This window comes from Arachis ipaensis, chromosome B2 (assembly GCF_059453495.1).
Source record: "Arachis ipaensis isolate K30076 ecotype BB chromosome B2, ASM5945349v1, whole genome shotgun sequence".
Taxonomy (NCBI): domain Eukaryota; kingdom Viridiplantae; phylum Streptophyta; class Magnoliopsida; order Fabales; family Fabaceae; genus Arachis; species Arachis ipaensis.
In genome coordinates, this window is record NC_142437.1 from 31,003,492 (window position 1) to 31,023,262 (window position 19,771).

Genomic DNA, 19,771 nt, shown 5'->3' on the forward strand with positions numbered 1-19,771 from the left:
ATAGAATTGTAGAGGATGAGAAGAGAGACGCGTGGCCACAAACGGCTCATCAATCAGAATTTCGGAGAGAAAGTTATGGTGATTTGAAGATTTGAAAAGCTATGTTTTCTCTCTCTTCTCTCTATCCGCCCTTCCCTCTCATTTTTAGGGTTTATGAACTGAAATACTCATAACTAATATTTATATATATTGGGTCTTGGGCCCACTTGGGTCCGGCTCACTTGGTTTAGTCCGTTGGCCCAATTTTGGGCCAAAACCTCTAAAGTTAGAGTTTTAAACCGTATTTTAAATATTTCTATCATCCCAAATTATAAATTCTCAGTTGTTAACCTTATTAGCTTATAATTAATTTTCTCAGTTGCAGTGCCGGATAGATCTCAGTCGGTATTACCGGTCACATTTTCAGTGCCCATTTTTATGCAGAAAATTATGTTTTCTGACTCAGAAAAATTCACTGAGTCCAAATATCATATTTAAATCATCAAATTCTGATTGCTAAATTTTTTAACCATATTCGCTCCTATTTAATTAATTATGGTTTGACTAGATTTTACAAGAAGAAGCATTAGAAGATGAGGAGGAGGAAGATGAAGAGTTTTGAAGTATGCAGAACTTGTCAGAATAAAAATACACCCAAAATTCCTTACAATACACCCAAATATCTTCGTGTTACACCTAAATATCTTCGTGTTACACCCAAATTTGCTACAAATACAGAAAAATATTTTCTCTAATGCTGTATTTTTTTTTCTTCTTTTTTTCCTTATTTATTTCTTTCTTTTAGTTAAATGAATGTAAGTTCATCCTCTTCCAAGTAATTTTTCAGCATTATGTGTTTCTTCTTGTTCTTTATTTAAATTTTTTGTTTTTATTCTTGTTAAAAGAGTAAAACAAGAAGAAATTTGAGAAGGTAAAACAAAAAGAAAAAGATAAATAAGAAAAAAAAAGAAGAAGAAAATGCTGATGATGATGAAATAAAAAAGAAGCAGCAAAAGATGAGGAGGAGGAAGAGAAAGAGTTTTGAATTATGCAGAACTTATCAGAATAAAAATACACCCAAAATTTTTTAAAATATGCCCAAATATCTTCGTGTTACACCCAAATTTGCTGCAAATACAGAAAAATGTTTCCTCTAATGCTGCATTTTTTTCTTTTTTTTTCCCTTATTTCTTTCTTTCTTTTAGTTAAATGAATGTAAGTTCATCCACTTCCAAGTAATTTTGCAGCATTATGTGTTTCTTCTTCTTCTTTGTTTGATTTTTTTGTTTTTATTCTTGTTAAGAGAGTAAAACAAGAAGAAACTTGATAAGGTAAAACAAAAAGAAAAAGATGAATAAGAAAAAAAGAAAAAGAAGATGGTGATGATGATGAAAAAAAAAACAGTAGAAGATGAGAAGGGGGAAGAGGAAGAGTTTTGAATTATGCAGAACTTATCAGAATAAAAATACACCCAAAATTTCTTAAAATATACCCAAATATCTTTATGTTACACCCAAATTTGCTGCCTGCAAATACAAAAAAATATTTCCTCTAATGCTATATTTTTTCTTCTGAATTGAACCACACCTCAATCACTTGATTGGATTCAAAACAATAATCAATTTCGTTCTGGTTCAATTAACAATCTGAATATGAATTATTCATTATCTTCAACAACGAGATAACTGATGATGGAGGAGAAAGAGAAAACGAAAGGAGGAGAAGAAATTCCAATAAAAAAAAGGAGGAGGAAGAGGTGGTGTTGATGACGACGATAACAAAGAAGAAGAAGAAGAAGAAGAACGTACAGTAACTGCGCGTTTTTGGAGAAGTGCGTGAATATAAATGCGCGTGAATATAAATGACTTGTAAAGACTTGTATGGGAAAAATGCTTGTATGTGAAAAATAATTGTAAAATTTTTTATACTTATAAAAAAATGTGTATAACAGTAATGAGTTGAGCAAAATATATTGAATAGAGAAAATATAAGATACTAGTTATTCTTTATTTTTTCCACTGCCAAACTTTATTCATTAGATTGAACAATGATTCCACTTTATCATTTAAAATAAGAAAAGTATAGAAAAATAATTTTTAATCAGTTAATTTTAAAATAATTAATAATTAATAATTTTATATTTTTTAAAAATAAAATTTAAATAATTACTAATGAATAATAATTAATTAATATAAAATACAATTTGAAAACGTTTATTGGCTTGTTCAACTTTTCTCTCAAATTCTTCAATAATGGCATGCTTCTGCTTCATTCCTCTCTAATAATTGTTAGCTCAATTCTTTATATCAATGATAAAGTTAGAAAAATCTGTGTATATTCACTTTGTGTTGTTACCTATATTCATTCATTATTAGATAAGATGAAAGACACATTTTATATGTATCAATTGCCTTATTGAATAATGTATGCGATAAAATTGAACAAATAACACCATTCTTGTAATGTATACATATGCCACAAACTTTTTTGTGTTTCCAGTGCCATGACCATATGAGAAGCCAACCAAAAATCTTAAATACACAAAAAAAACAGTCCATTAATTAATTCAAAATTCTTTCTCTTTCTCCTTTTCATCTTCTGCTGCTTCTTCTTTTTTTTCATTATCATCATCGTCTTCTTCTTTTTTTTTTAATTCATCTTTTCTTTTTTATTTTACCTTTTCAAGTTTCTTCTTGTTTTACTCTCTTAACAAAAATAAAAAAAAATCAAACAAAGAAGAATAAGAAACACATAATACTGTAAAATTACTTGGAAGATGATGAACTTACATTCATTCAACTAAAAGAAAGAAAGAAATAAGAAAAAAAGAAAGAAGAAAAAAATACAGCATTAGAAAAAACATTTTTATGTAGTTGCAGCAAATTTCAGTGTAAGACTAAGACATTTATGTGTATTATTTAAAAATTTTTTGTGAATTTGTACTGATAAATTTTGCATAATTCAAAATTATTTTTCTTCCTCCTCCTCCTCATTTTCTGGTGCTTCTTCTTTATCTTCTTATTTCATTTTCTCATAATTCTTTTTGAATTCAGCTTTGAAACTTTCTTCACTTTTCGCGACGATTTTGAGAGATTTTGATCGTTGTTTGAATTTTGAGCATTACGGTTTCGATTGAGGGAAAAGAATTGTTTGCGCTATTCAATAGTTGGGGAAGCGCTTGTTTACACACAATCTAAACTGAATGTTGTTTTTGTTGAGTTTGGGTCAACTTGTATGAACTTGTATGCCAAAAAGACTTATATGTATAGTAGGTGTGTAGTGTAATAATAATCAATGTACCGTTAAATTAGTTGAATATTATGTTTGAATAGAAAATTACATTAGAACATTAGTCAAAACTTGGGGTTAGGGTGAACTTTGACACAGTACTATTATTGTTACTCTGTGACTTGGAAGGTGAAAATGGTTCAAATCTTAGAAATAACTTATTCACTCTATGAAATAAGAATATATATATCTACGCTATTTTCAACCAAAACCGATATCTACACAACTTTGATGAGCCCTAGTTAATAACAAGAGCTGCTCCCCTGCCTGGATTTTGGCAGCACTGGACGAAGACAACGACGAAGACGAAGAAGACGACAAGGCAGCATTTGTGATGGTGCTCCTAGGGAGGCATGATGACTTTGAGATTTCTGATGTGGTGGTAGTTGCAAAAGAAGAGGAAGTAGTAGTTGTTATAAGCTTCTCACATTTCAAATAATCCACTTGAACTGAGAAGAGTGAATAGACAGGCCTGTGGTCTGAGAATTTTGACTCTCCTCTTACATACCACAATTGTTCAATCCCTTCACCTTTCCATAGAATTCGGTCACACCTGGGGGTAAAATTGTCCCAATATTTTATTAAGAACTTCTCTCAAAATAGATTATATTATAAACAATATTTCTTAGTTTAATTAATTCTTATCTTGATAGGATGTCAGTCGTTATCATATTATAAATCATAACTACCAACAACAATAATGTGGCAATGTGATTTACTACTAAGGCTTAACAAGAAAATCATATATAACTAGAAACAACACTAGGGAATCACAATACAAGAAGAAAACAAAAATAAAAATTATATTTTTTAAAATTATTATTTTATCTTTTTTTTTATGCTTCTCAAAGCCACAATTTCATCCACCCACTACTAACCACCAGCCACCATCTCGTACCATCTTCGGCTATCGGTCACTGTCATCGATTATCCTAAATTTTAAATTTTGAATCCTAACTGCTAAATCATAAATCTTAAAATTTAAAGTCTAAATTTTAAATTTTAAATTATATACTTTATATTAGTTTTATTTTATTTCACATTCAAAGGTTTTTTTTTTTTGAATTTTAAATATTTTTATTTTTTATTTTTGTATATTGCTATTTCATGTTTAATTATTAGTTGATTGTTGTTAGCAGAATAAATAGTGACTCTCAATACTATCATAATCCTTTCAACCTAAAATAATATAAAAGTAATAATAAAAAATCATAATCCTTATCTGTGTTCTCATTGGCAAACCCTACTCCCAAAATTGCAGCCATCATAAACTATGAAGCAATTTGGCTTATATTAATGTTGGTATGAATTCAAAAAATCAGGGTCGGTTCCTAACATGCATGACATTTACTTAACCCTTCTATATTCTAAAATGAAAACGAAATGTTTGATTAAAATAGAATATAATAGTAGTTGATAAAATATCTATGTGGGTTGGACAATAATTAATGGATAGAGTTTAATTTCCTTTGGAAAAAAAAAAAAAAAAAAAAAAAAAAAAAAAAAACTATGACCATTAGCATGGATATTTATATATTAACTAATATGTGAAGGTTATGTATGTGCCTATCACGGTTGATATAAAGTATGCAATGCTCCCTCTTATCCCATCATTAACCATATTGGACTATTATCATAGAAGATTTGTCAATGATTTCAATTGTTTAATTCTCATTATCCTTAAGGTTAGTTGGTTATTAGGGTTGACTAATTATCATTAAAATATATATACAAATTAAACATACATAAACACATCATAGATTCGTATATAGGTGAACCCTTTTCAAACGCATCCGTGATACTACATTATAAAGGAAAAATAATAAACAATTAATGCATATGGAACCAGACCAAATGAAGATAATTAGTTTAATTAAGGGTAGCTAGCATGGTTTGGAATTATATGCAATTTGGGATTATATCCTATTATATTCCTAAGATTCATTATGCAAAACATATATACGACAGTGATAAAATATGCATACATGCTGATATTCGAAAATATTTGGTGATTAAAATAAATTAATTAAAAACAGTTAAAATTTATTTTATTTAATATTTAGTAATTATTATTATAATAATTAATAAATATTAAATAAGTCAATTTTTTTTTTTTTTGTTTCCTTAGTATTACAAGTTGATATTTAAGTAATGAGAAAGAGAGAGTGCGCGCTCACACCGTTTACACTATCTAATAAATTCGTATGAGTATTATGAGTTTTTATCAATAAAATACGTATATTTGTATTTAGTGATAAATCTAAAAGATGTTAATATTGGGAATAAAATATAAAAAATGTTATGTGTAAGCTGAAAATTAGTCAGTAAATTAGTAATATATATATATATATATATATATATATATATTAGTTTATTTTATATTTTAACATACAATTTATTTGATAACTGATTTTTATATACATATAGCACAATTGTCAAACTATAAAATAACATAGCAATAATTTTTATAATTATATTTTGTTATTCTGAATCTAATTAATTTTTAAATTATTTAATTAATAAATTAAAATACTAAAATAATAATTTAAACAATAATATATGATTTAAAATTTTATGCTCTAGATAAATTTCGTATTTTAAAAAGATTGAATAATTTTTTTATTGTCAGTACAATTAAATATTTTTTTCTATATATGTTACGAAATAATCTTTTAAAAATCCATCTCTCTTACGATTACAAAGCCAAACTCTTTATAATATTTATAGCTTAAAAATTTTTTTTAAGTAATACAATTACTAGAATAAAATTAAAGCTAATTTCTGAACCAAAAACACCAATTAATAAATAATATTCTAGAATATCAGCTAATTTTTTAATAATTTATAATAAAATTAAATTTAATTATTCAGAAAAATAAATATTATCTTTATGTAATACTCAAAAAATTTTTAAATTACAATAAGTATCCCTACAAGTTTTTAAGTAAATTTGTCGTTACTTGCTTTACAGTTTATGACCTAATATCAAAATCAATAATGCTACATGATCAACAATAGTTTTTACCCAGATTTATAGAAATTTGCACGTAAGAAGCACATAATTTATATATATATATATATATATATATATATATATATATATAAAAGTTTGCATATAAGCGTCAATATAATTTGCATTCACATTTATTAAAGTTTGTATATATAAATTAGTAAAATTTATTTGTTAAAGATAATTTCTGGTCAAATATAGAGACTAAAATTGCTAAAAATTAATGGCTTCTAAAAGTTTTTGTATAAGAATTTCTATTATTTAAAGATTTAGAATTTGATCTTTGTTAAGTGCAAAAGAAAGAATTTTAACGTAAGGACAATAAAAAAAGAGAAAAGAAGTCTATGCAAAAAATTTCAAATAAACCCAAAAAAAAATCTTGCGTAAGTGAACGTGTTAGAGATATAATTATTTATGTATGTTTCTTACTATTACTTTAAACTTTTACAAGAAGTGGTATTACGACAATTTGCTAATATAAATTAATAATATAAGATCTATATTTGGTATTAATAAATCTCAATTTGTATATAAATGTGAAAAAATTAGGAATAAATATTTAAATTAATCTCCAAAAATTTTTAAATTAGATATTTTGATTTTTAAACATTTTTTATTCTTTAAAAATTTTTGAGAATTATATTTGCCAGTTAGATTGGCCCTTACATTGTTTTAAAATAGGACTAATTTTCTTAAAATATATTTTTTAATCGAATTGTCTTAAAATTTGTAAAAAAACTTATATATTTGTCTAATTTACATATTAAAAAATTGGTTGAAAGCAACGAGAGAGTAATTTCTCTGACAAATATAATTCTCAAAATTTTTAAAAAATAAAATTTGTTTGGATATAAAAATATCCAAAAAAAAAAAAAAACTTTAGAGATGAATTGTTTAATAAAAAAAAATGATGAAATAATGTTATTACCAAGCGGGGGTACGTCGATTTTCCTTGGACTTGGAAGTTTGAGCAACATATTGGTCAGAATTGTCCAAGTATTTGTAAGTAGGAGCAAAATATATCTTCCCTTCTTTCCATTCTTTGAACACTCTTCCAGCTCTTTGCTCTATCCTTAGCTACCCAAAATAAAATAGTAGAATTTAATAATAATAAACAAAAACTTATGTTAACAACAACATGCAAAAGATACGTGTTGGACATGCATTCGTTTAATTAATGAACTTTTATTATTAATTATTTTTCCCTAAAAAATTTAGTTTATTTATACTGAAATAATTTGATATCACTTGGCTCAAATTTTAATTAAGTCTTATACTGTAAAAGTATTTAATAATTAAATTCTAATTATTTTGAATAAAATATATACCTGATCCCTCTCTAATAGTGAGTGCCAATCATTCTTCTTTAGAAGCTCATGTGTGTCACCGTAACCACTTGCAAGCCGATAATTCAAATCACCAAGCCAAATAATCTTACTGTACATTTCCAAAAAAGAAAAAAAAAATAGGGTTCATTAGTTATATGCTAAAAGTGATGGAGAGTAATTAAATTAAGAGGATTAATGAATTCGGAGAGTAAATTATTATTTAGACATCAGAAATGTTTTACTCAATCAAAATAGTTCTTGAATTACAAAAAAAAAAAAAAAAAAAAAAAAAAAAAAAAAAACTCATGCTTCCAAAGATCACAAAACTCTGACGAATTTTATCAAATTAAACTTTTGTGAATTTTAGAAGTTCAAATCATTTTTTATTAGTTTAAGCTTTTTAAAAAATAATTTTAAATTTAAAAATCTAGAGTTTAATCTTTATTGACTATAAAATAAAGAATTTTAGAATAAGACTAATACGTACAAAAGAAAAAAATCTATACAAAAAATTTACGTAAATCTAAAAAAAATGTACGAGACGGCGTATTAGAGATTAATTATGCCACTAGTATATTATACATAATAAAATATATAATACATATTAAAAACGAGTTAAATAATATATGTATTTATACGATGATAATTAATTTAATAATTAATTTTTAGTGTATATTGGTAAGAGTAGATATAGCCCTTAATAATAATTAGAATCTTTTATAACCAAATAGCTAGCATGAAAGGTTAAGATAGAACACATACTTATGTTTCAATATAGTTTCAGGAGAGAGTAGTGGATTATGATGATGATGAGAAAGGGGTTTGAATGAGTGAGAAAATTTGGTTTTCTTTAATATTTCGGAGACATCCAAATTTCTTCTTACTTCATCGCCATCTTTCTCTCCAGAGGCCAAGTGTGTACAGACGAAGCAGAAACTTGTTTGGTACAATGTCATGCTAATTGATATTGAACCCTGTTAATTAATTAATTCATTAACACAAAATAATAAAATTCCATTGCAAAATCTGAAGAAACAATAATCATTACGTAAACAAACATGTGTATGCATGTATCGTTAATGTTTTATTTTATATATGTATACCAAATACTAGTTATTAAATTATTTACCGATAAAAATATTAAAATACAAAATATATTTTAAAAATAAATTAAATAACACATATATAAATATATAATAACTGATATTTGACTGATTTTTGTTGTATGTGCGTAATATTTTTTATATAAAAAAATTAGAAAACAAAATGAAGAAACGAAATTACCTTATTTCCTAGATAGCCCATGATGCCTCTACCAACACAAGAAACCTTGAAATTACTAACATGCTTGCAAAGATCTTCTCTTACCCACACACACAAATATATACCCACCATTTGCTTGCTTCCTACTAAGCAATAACCTTGTTTCTTCTCATCATCATCACCACTTCTATGCACTTTATTATTTATCATGTCCCCAAATTCCTCTGACTCCAATAATTCCTCCTCTAAACAAAGCCATTTAGATAAACTACTCATCCTAGCCTTACAATTCATACTTCTTTCTTCTTGATTTTGTACTTGTTCTTCAATAATCATGTCATCTTTAGGGTTTAGTGCTTTGTGAATAAGGTTAAGCCACTTTGATGCTGGGCCGTTATCTTCAGGCCCAAGAACATTCCCTGCATTCAGAGCTATAATTTCTTGGAACCTAAGGTTGCAATGAAATAAAATTGTGTTTGGTTATGAGAATAGAATAAAATAGGACACTGAAAACAAGATACAAAGAATAAAGATACAAAAATTAGTGTTTTTATATTTTGTTTAGTGATAAATTAAAATAAATTATGAAAATTTAATTTATTATTATTCTTTCATAAAAAAAGGAATTAGGGAAAAAATATAATTATAAAAATTTGATAAAAATAATAATAACAAAAAAGTTGTGTATCTTATTAGTATCTCAAAAAGGGCTAGTTAAAAATAAAAAATATGTTTACAAAAAAAATTAACCATCAAATTATCGTATATTTATGTATAAATATATGTATATTGATTAACTCATTTTTAATATATATTTTATATTTCAACAAGTATGTTATACTGATGATTAATTTTTTTTACATTTAATTTTTTGTGTGCACTTAACATATAGTTAAAAAAATACTATTAAAAAAATCACATTATTTTCACATAGACATTGTTTACTTCATTAATTTGAAGGAAATATCAGGGGCAAAAAAGTCAGTTAGGCTTAAGCCTTATTTGGGATGCTAAATCATAGAGTGTAAGTGCAATAATGCATGTGTTAGTAATTGAGCTGTGACATGGTTTGGTTTTGTTCACCGTGGTCCATCCACTTTAACCAAATGGAAAACTCTAGGGCCATCAATTTTTGTGTTTTCTGGTAAGCACTTAATCATTAAAATAAAAGTGAATGATCTCCCACTATTAAAAATACTATTGATGGCCAATTGATGATTACAAAATACTAAAATTGCTGGCCCTCTAGCATTCCTCTTTAATTTATACATAACACCACCTTTTTTTTTTTTCTAAATTTTGGTACTAGACAACATATTTTTTCCTTGCTGTTACACACTTCAAAATTCATAGCTTGTATCAGCATGCATTATTTTTGTTTTTTGAAAATATGTTGGGGTTTGTATTTTTGCATTATTCTATGAGTTCTTGAAATTTGGTTAGAGTATTAATTAAATATGTAATCGAGATTTTTTTTTTCAGTTTTGAATTTTAAATAGCTAGTAAAAGAATAATTTATTAATTTTCATATTATAAGAGTATTTAGGAGTTTCTCTCTCAATTTTTACCAACAAAAGTTTCTCTTTCTACTATAAAAAAAATATTGAGTACCGTCAAATTTACTGACAAATTTACTAAGAAAATCTTACCATTAGAATTACCATCAGAATAAATCCGACAGAATAAATTTTATTGGTAATTGTTTACCGGCAGATTTTTTTTCGGTAAATCCGACGGTAATATATTATTAATAATAATTAAATTAATAACTACCGGCGGATTTAACCGATAGTAAATCCGACGATAAACTTAAATTTTAAATTTTTTTAAATTTGTTTATAAATTAATATATAATTTTAAATATTTAAATTCAATAATTTCTAAACTAATAAATAAAAAAATACAATACTAATTAACTCAAATAATAATAAACTTAAAAAATTAACAACAATAAATAATAAACCAATAATTAACTCAGAAAATAAACAAGTTAATATTAACTCAGACAATTAACAACAATCAACTAATTAACTCAAAAAAATAATTAACTCATATAATAATAAACTTATAAAATTAACAATAATAAATATATAATAAGTCAATAATTAACTCATAAAAAAGTAAACAAGTTAAAATTAACTCAAACAATTAACAACAATCAACTAATTAACTCAAAAAATAATTAACTTAGATAATAATAAATTTAAAAAATTAGCAACAGTAAATAATAAGCCAATAATTAACTCAGAAAATAAACAAGTTAAGATTAACTTAAACAATTAAATTCAAAAAATAAACAAGTTAATATTAACTCAAACAATTAACAACAGTCAACTAATTAACTCAGAAAATAATTAACTCCGATAATAATAAACTTAAAAAAATAACAATAATAAACAATAAACCAATAATTAACTCAGAAAATAAATAAGTTAATATTTACTTAGGTAATTAACAACAATTAACTAATTATCACAGAAAATAATTAACTCAAATAATAGTAAACTTAGATAATAACAAAACTTAAAAAATTAACAATAATAAATAATAAGTCAATAATTAACCCAGAAAATAAACAAATTAAGATTAACTCAGACAATTAACAACCATCAACAAATTAACTCAGAAAATAATTAACTCAGATAATAATAAACTTAGAAAATTAACAACAATAAATAATAAACCAATAATTAACTCAAAAAGTAAACAAGTTAATATTAATTTAGACAATTAACAACAATCAACTAATTAACTCACAAAATAATTAACTCAGATAATAATAAACCCGCCAGTAAATCCGTCACTAATGTCCGAAGATATTCGACGTTTTTTTTGTAGTGTCTATTTTATATTAATATATAAATTATTGAAATTTTGAGAGAGAGAGGGGTATAACTAAGTTGGCATTATTCGTTGATTTTTCCATTAAAAGAAATGTGCTACTATACTAGTCTTATTAGTTCAAAGTTCAAAAATCATGAGTTCTAGCCAGTTGGCATGTCACTAAAAATAAGAGCGAGATAATGAGACAATATTATGAACAATTAATCAAAATGAGTTCGTTCAAAACATGCATGGTTTTGAAAAATTAATCAAACTAGAAGTATGTAGTAATTATTACACTATTATGAGTATAGAGTTCGTAGCCATTATTATTGAAATCCAAAAACTATATTTCCTTCAAGTTAGTAAAATAAACACTAACATGCACATCGAATCGAAAACGCAAGAGTGTTCTGAATTGGAAACCGGGATGAGGGTAACAAACAAAACGACAAACAAATAATTAAAATTAAAAAGTGAAATATATTTCTAACCCAATAACATATATCTCAGCCCGTGAAGACAGCTTTAACCAATCCCTTAAATCCAAATTCTCATCTGGCGATTTCCCTCCAACATTCCACGTTCCCACAAACATCCTACATACATAAGTACATAGTATTAGTAGTAATCATTTTCCCAGAATTAACAAGGTGAAACCGTAATAATTAATTAATTAATTAATTTATTAGGTTATATATAATATAATAAAGATTTAGTTCATTTCTGGACTAAATCCCCATTTTGGTCCTGAGATTCATGCGATTACTTCATTTGGCCTCCAAAATTTAAAATTACCTATATTAGTCTTTCAGATTCAAGTCCAGGTACCAATGTGGTCCCTCAACTCTTTTCGACGATGACTAGACAAACGGAATGCTGAGATGACATCCTCCTTACCACGCTGGATGATGAGTAAACAACGTCGTTTACCCTTGGCATCCAAACAAATCAAAAATGTCGTTGCTTTGTATATGAAGAGAGAATAAACCTTGGAAACCCAAAATAAAGTATTCTTCTTCTTCTCTATATCCACCATTCTTCATTTCTGACTTGTTTTGACACCAAGGGTAAACGACGTCGTTTACTCATCATCCACCGTGGCAGGAAGAGTGTCATCTCAGCACTCTATTTGCCTAATCATCGCCGAAAAGAGTCGAGGGACCATTTTGGTGTCCGAACTTGAATCTAGAGGACTAATATAGATAATTTTAAATTTTGGAGACCAAATTGAGTAATCGCGTGAATCTCAAGGACCAAAATGGGGATTTAGTCTCATTTCTTTTAAGGACAAATTTTAAACATATAATGATAAAAAATTTTAAAATTTTTTAATAAATTTTATAAAATATTTTTTTATAATATTTTTAATATATACCCTTAAACATATGTTAGCAAAATCCATATAATAATTTTTTATAAAATATTATGCTGATTTGCACATTGTTTATCGTTAAATTATAAGATGTAGGTCATTAAAAAGGTTTATCATGTTCGGAAATAAATGATAAGCGAGTTGCAACATGAATTCTTTAAGAATTTATTTATTTTGTACCTTAAGAGTATATATATGTTAATTTTATAAATTAAAAATTTTTTATTAAAAATATAAAAAATTAAATTTTAATATATTTATTAAATAATAATATTTAAAATTTTTCACTAATAATAAATTTATTATGTGTCCTACATATTAGTTAAATTCTTTTTTTAATATCTTAATCTTAGAATTACATGACGAGAGTTTTTTTCTATTTTTATTTTAAATATTTTTATTTTTAAAAATATTCTGAAAAAACATAAAAAGAATTTTTCTTTTTTATTGTTTTTTTTAGATAAGATCCTAAAACCATATTATAAAAAGTAATAACAAAATATATAGAAATACAAATGAAGCACATCATATCATATATATCATATATATTTACCTAAGGTTGAGGGTATCAGAAATAGGTAGTGCTTCCTTTCCTGGCACCGAATGTTTCAGTCTATTTGATGATTCCATCCACCAACGCTCTTTAAAAATACATAAACCCCATCATCAATACTTTGGCAAAATTAAAAAAAAAAAAAAATAAAGTATATTTTTTGTCTCTGAAATTTGGCAAAAATTTTAAAAATATCTCTAAGTTTTATTTTGTTTCAATTTTGCTCCAAAAGTTTTTTATTTGCATCAAATATACTTTCGACGACTAAATTTTTTAAAAATTTAAGGCTAATCTAACAATAATGCATGAAAAATATGCTTGATTTGCTTGTATTGAGGGTTGTTCTTATGAAATTATTGTTGAATTGGTCTTAAATTTTTTGAAAAATTAGCTGTCAATGATATATTTGATGCAAATCGAAAACTTTTAGGACAAAATTGAAACAAAATAAAACTTAGAGATATTTCAAAACATTTATCAAACATCAAAGACAAAAAAATATACTTTACCAAAAAAAAAGATATATATATATATATATATAACTACTTTTTATACGAAGAAATGACTGCTTTAAAGAAACTATATATATACCTTAAGAAAATTAATCTTAAAATAAATGAATTACATTCAACTAACCTAAATGAACTATGATAATTTTTTTAGAAAAATATAATTCAATATTAATAATTTTTGAATGGGCTTAAATTGGTCTTAAAAAAATTTCAGACGAATATTTTGATGTTCTACAACTTTTTATTCTCTAAAATTTATCGATAATTAATTTCGTTAGACAGATTATTTCTACCTCTTTCAATCAAATTTTTAATAAAAATTAGACACATAAATTTATAACAAATTTTATAATAAGACAGTTATGTTATAAAAGATATACTACTTAAAATAAATTAATCCTATTTTAAAATGATATAACAATCAACATAACTAACAAAAATGATTCTAAAAAATTTTCTTAAAAAATTTATTAAATATCAAAATGTCGTATCTAAAAAATATATTTGAATAGTTATTTAATTTTTTTCACCTACTAAACCTAATACCGTGTGACCTTTTGCACTAGCAGGTCATAGACCAATTTGAACGTGAGGAAAATTGATGGAGTAATTATTCAAATTAGTATTTAAAAATTTTAAAAATAAATATTTTAATTTTTAAAAAAAATTAATATATAAAAATATTTTTAATATTTTATTCTAACAGACAAATCAATTTTCAATTTATTTTTTGATAAAATAATTATCTAAACTAGTTCTTAAATATTTTAAAAGTAGATATTTTAGTTCTAAAAAAAAATTAATACACATATCAATCTCTAATATTTTTTTTATCAGACATAACAGTTTTTTATCTATAAAAAATGTAAAATAAAATAAAATTCTTATTATTATTATTATTATTAATTATACGATAATACTGTAACATATTTTTTGTATTTTTAGATAAAAATAATAATAAATTTATTAATTAGATTATTATATATGTATTTATAATATATAAAAGTTTTTACATAAAAAATATAAAATATAATATATATATATAGTCACTCAATAATAATAATAATAATAATAATAATAATAATAATAAAATTATGAGAGATTATTCTACAAAAAATTTAAAATTAAAATTATTTGATACTTTTATATTTAATATAATTAAAAGATGTCTTATTTTTAAAAGTATAGTTGTATTAAAAAAATATTTTAATTTAAATTTTAAAATATTATTATTCATCTTATTTATTTTTAACAAAAAAAATATTAATATACTAGTATCATTATCTATATATATAAGATAAACTAATAATAATAAAAATTGACATATAATAAAAATAAAATAAATGAAAACTGTTATATCTAATACAAAATTTTTAGAGACCGATTTGAATAATTATTCTGTTAAAAAATAAATTATAAATTAATTTATTTATCAGAATAAAATTTTAAAAATTAATCTATGTATTAATCTTTTTTAAAGGCTAAAATAATCACTTTTAAAATTTTTAAAAACTGATTTAGTTAATTATTGAAATTAACTACCCACGTGGCAAAGAGGCAAAACAAAAAGAAAAAGGGACCCATGAAAATATTTTCCAGCTTGGTGTAAAGTGTAAGCCAAACTCAAACCATATATAATTCATTAACTAAAGTCATTCCTTCGTTATGTTCCATCACCTTCGTGTCTAATCACGTTGAAATGATCGAACCTATGTACCTAATAATACATATATATCATTTCCAACCAAACAAAATTTCAAAACATAAAAAAACAAATATGAAGAAAATCTAAGAGACATTAAAAATTTCTAAAATACTATATCTTAATACTGCTTTCTTTCTTCTTTCATATCTTCCAAAAAACTTCATATATAGTATATTAATAATTACTAAAAAAAATTTTCATTACAATAAAGTTTCTTTTTAATTATAGTTTAATTAGAGTTTATATGTTAAATAAATTTACTGAATAAATAAATTAAAATATATATAAACACGTAAAATTATAAAAAATTTTGAGATAATAATATTTTATAAAATAAAATCCTTTGATTTCATCTAATTAAATTTGAATTTTAAATTGCGTATAAATTGTATAGTTTTTTATCTCTCATTTTTCTTTTATTGTTAACAATTCTAAATTTAACCTTTTTTTTTTCAAATTGTCTTGTCTTTGTTCAAAGAAATTCTTGTACAAGAATAAAATTCTTTTGAAAAATACAAAGGAACTAAGATAGAATTATTAAACAATAGTGTAATGAGAATTTTTTATGTCTTTTAAATTTTTTTATCTATTCATTTTATTTTTTGAGATTTTTTGGATTGAAAATGATTAATAAAAATATGATTTGAAAAAAAATTATAAAAAGAATTATACTATAATTTATTGGTTAAGTTATCAAAATTTAAATTAGATAAATGATTAAATTTAATTATAATAAATTAATTTATTTCAATCAATTATACTGTTACATATAATAAAGAATAACTTACTCTTTAAAATAAAAAAGAGTTAGATAAAATTCAGCTTATAATAATACCTGCGATATAGTAATCTGAATTTGAATGGAGCTTGTCATTATTTTCCTTCATATTAAGCCACTTCCTCACAACCAATTTTGTCCAAGGAGACTTCAACCCTCCAAACAATGAGAATTAGAAAGATATAGAAAAGTGAAAAAAAAAAAATAATAAGTAAAACTCTTAATTTTATTAAAAATTTTAAGATAAAAAAATACAGGAAACAAATTATATTTTTAATATTTAATAAAAGTACTAAATCTACTTATTATGATACTACTTTTTTTTTAAGTTTAATTATTATGATACTACTTTTTTTTTAAGTTTAAACGAATTGAAAGAGACATATAAATATTTATATTTATAATGTCTTTTAAGTACAAATTTATTTTGAGTTTGTTTAGATTTTTACATAGAATTTTTTTTTGTGTTATGCTATTTTTTTTATTTTTTGGAGTTTAATAAGAATCGAACTCTAAATTTTTTGGTTATAAAAGCTCTAATATCATATCATGATAGTGCTTTTTTCAAAATAAAAATTTAATCAAATAGAAAGAGTTTGATAAATTGTTATATCTTTAACTGTATTTGTATTATATAAGAGTAATTTTTTATTTTAATAAAGAGATAAATCATTATTTTAATATTTTGATAAAAAGTTTTTTTTTTTCAGTCGTTAACCATTTACCAAATAACAAAAATCTCCATCACAATTTAAAAACTTTTAGTTAGTCCTCCTCATTAATCTAAAAAATTGATCTAAGCAATTCATGTAATCGGTTGCCAAATGATTACCTAAATAATTGGAAATCGATTAAAAATTTTTAAATTATAAAAAATTATTTTATTTTTTGAATAAATAGACAGAAATCTAAAACGGCATTTACTCTTTGATAAATGACTTTAATCGATTTGTTTTTTAAGGAAAAAAAAATGAAAGTTTTACTGATGGTAAAATTATGTTAGAGTAAGATGATAGAAATATAGCCGAAAAGAAAAAGAGAGAAAAGAGTAAACAAAGGAAGAAGACAATAAAAAGCATGATACCTTGGATATCTTCTTCAATTGGGTTCTCATTGTTCTTTTCCAACTGAAAAACCAACACACTGATCAGAATACAAATGGAGCCAGGGTGCCGCAAATTAATTTAATACCAAACATATATATAGAGATTATCCAAATCCAACTTGGGTTATTTATTTGTTTTTCTTATGACAATTAATTAAAACACAAAAACAAAAGTTTAAAAATTGAAACAAAAGAGATGTCATCAAGGGAGAAGAAAACAAAACAAATAAAATAAAATAAAAGAAAGAAACCGGTCTAAGAAGTTAGAAGAACTAAGATATATATTTTTTTCTTTTATTACTTGTACGAGAAAACTGTGTTTGTTGTTTAAGATTATAAACTACAGAATTGATTGAAGAAATTTTCAACGGCAATATTTAAGACCTAGTTGCAGGGCAAACGGAGACATGTATCGTTCTTTTTTTCTTTTTTAAATGAGGAACGAATATGAATATGTTATAAAAAAAAAAGAGTTTATGGATTGGTGAGAGTGAAATAAATTTGGAAACTTTTTTGACTTTTTGATGAGAGAAACAAAAACCCATGAAACGAAATGAAAGCAAAATCAATAATCTTGTTACGGAAAAACAGAACAATGCAAGCTAAGAGGAAAGAAAAAAAGAATGAAAATTAGTAATGTAATGTTAGAGAAGCTTAATTAATTATGGCAAATTAAAGCACTTACCAGAAGATAGAGAATGAGAGAGAAGAGAAATGAAATGAGTGTATTGTATGCGACACCGTTTTTGTATGGTGTGATGAAGTGAAGAAAGGGAGCATGGAGATAGAAGAGAAATCAATCAAATCATAGCGTGTAACACTATTTTCAAGTTTTAATAGAAGCCTGAAAGCTGCTTCTTCTTTACCTTAATTTATTGTGTTTGTTTTCTACAAGGTGTGGCTATGTGTCAATAGAGAGAAAAAAAAACCTCGATGAACAAGGTTAGTTGGTTGTCTCAGCAAGCAAGCTAAGACTCAGTTTAGATTTCATTTTTTTTTTTTGGCTAATTTTGAGTTAATACTCAAACTGGTTTTTAAAGTTATACTCACATCTTAAATTGGTCACTAAAATATTAATTTACTTAATTTAGTCCCTACAATTGACAAATATGACTTAATTTAGTCTCTCGACAATTTTCTGTTAATATACCAGAATATAATTCTGCAATGAAATTAATGACGTAGTTGTTAGTGACACGTAGTAAAACACAATTTTTTCATATTTTATAATATGAATTGTCCACGTATCATTAACAAACTATTATTATAAATGACTTCATTTAGCCTCTAAAATTAAAAATCATGAATCAAAATGGTCCTAATAATCTAATTTTTTAATTATTTTAAATCTACTATTTTTTCGTATATTTATTACATATAACTTAAATAATATTCTCGCCCCATAATAAAAAACCTATATATTCCAAAAAACTTACCATAGCCCATTCATTTGTTTTTTATTATATTAGGTCAATAATCCTTTTCAAATTCTGATAATATATAGAGTATATGAAACATGTGTAATATTTAGAGTGTAAATTGACTATTTCCACTTTTGAAGTCTCTGTTATAGTTAGTCTACATATATATATATAGTACACTTCTAGTAGAAAGAAATATTTTTTTTTGAAAGAAACATTACTGGTACACTAAGTTTTAAAGTCTTCCTTGCTGCACAAAATAATAGTCCTCTATTTCCTCTGCATAATTCATTTTTCATTGAAGAACCAACTTTCCACATGGTATCAAGAGCTTGAATCTTGGATCCATAGCGCTCATTGTTCCTGCTTTTACAACCAACAATAACAAATATACATTCAATCTCATTATAGAATCATCCAATTTTGTGACATAGAAACAACAAGTTCTCTTCACACACTTAAGGGCCAGAATTTGGAAGATCACATTGTTGAAGGGAAAAAACCTCCAAAGCATGCCTCTGATGCTGAAAAAGCTGCCGGTACCATCTCAAGTGTGTACACTGAATGGATGCAACATGATTCTAATCTTTGTTCTTGGTTTTTTGCATCTGTTGATGGCTCGTTCAAGAAC

At 24.6% G+C, this 19,771-nt stretch overlaps 1 protein-coding gene across 1 annotated transcript; it reads right to left on the bottom strand.

Moving 5' to 3' along the window:
- Nucleotides 1–3,468: 3,468 nt before the first annotated feature.
- On the bottom strand, nt 3,469–18,499 carry LOC107625194 (type I inositol polyphosphate 5-phosphatase 8-like). The gene is made up of 10 exons (XM_088504927.1): nt 18,405–18,499; nt 17,699–17,741; nt 16,672–16,762; nt 13,620–13,707; nt 12,186–12,290; nt 8,890–9,316; nt 8,368–8,579; nt 7,606–7,714; nt 7,206–7,354; nt 3,469–3,820 (listed from the first exon to the last, which is right to left on the bottom strand). The coding sequence occupies exons 1-10, from the start codon at nt 18,497–18,499 to the stop codon at nt 3,469–3,471; spliced, it is 1,671 nt and encodes a 556-aa protein (XP_088361053.1).
- Between the last annotated feature and the right edge of the window lie 1,272 nt (nt 18,500–19,771).

Bases quoted from the DNA above. Each gene is read 5' to 3' on its own strand.
- LOC107625194 (XM_088504927.1), bottom strand. From the start codon at position 18,499: ATGCTCCCTTTCTTCACTTCATCACACCATACAAAAACGGTGTCGCAT. The intron at 17,742-18,404 runs GTAAGTGCTTTA...TTGGTTTTTCAG, and splicing joins CTCTCATTCTCTATCTTCTG to TTGGAAAAGAACAATGAGAA. The intron at 7,355-7,605 runs GTATATATTTTA...TATTTTGGGTAG, and splicing joins CACTATTAGAGAGGGATCAG to CTAAGGATAGAGCAAAGAGC.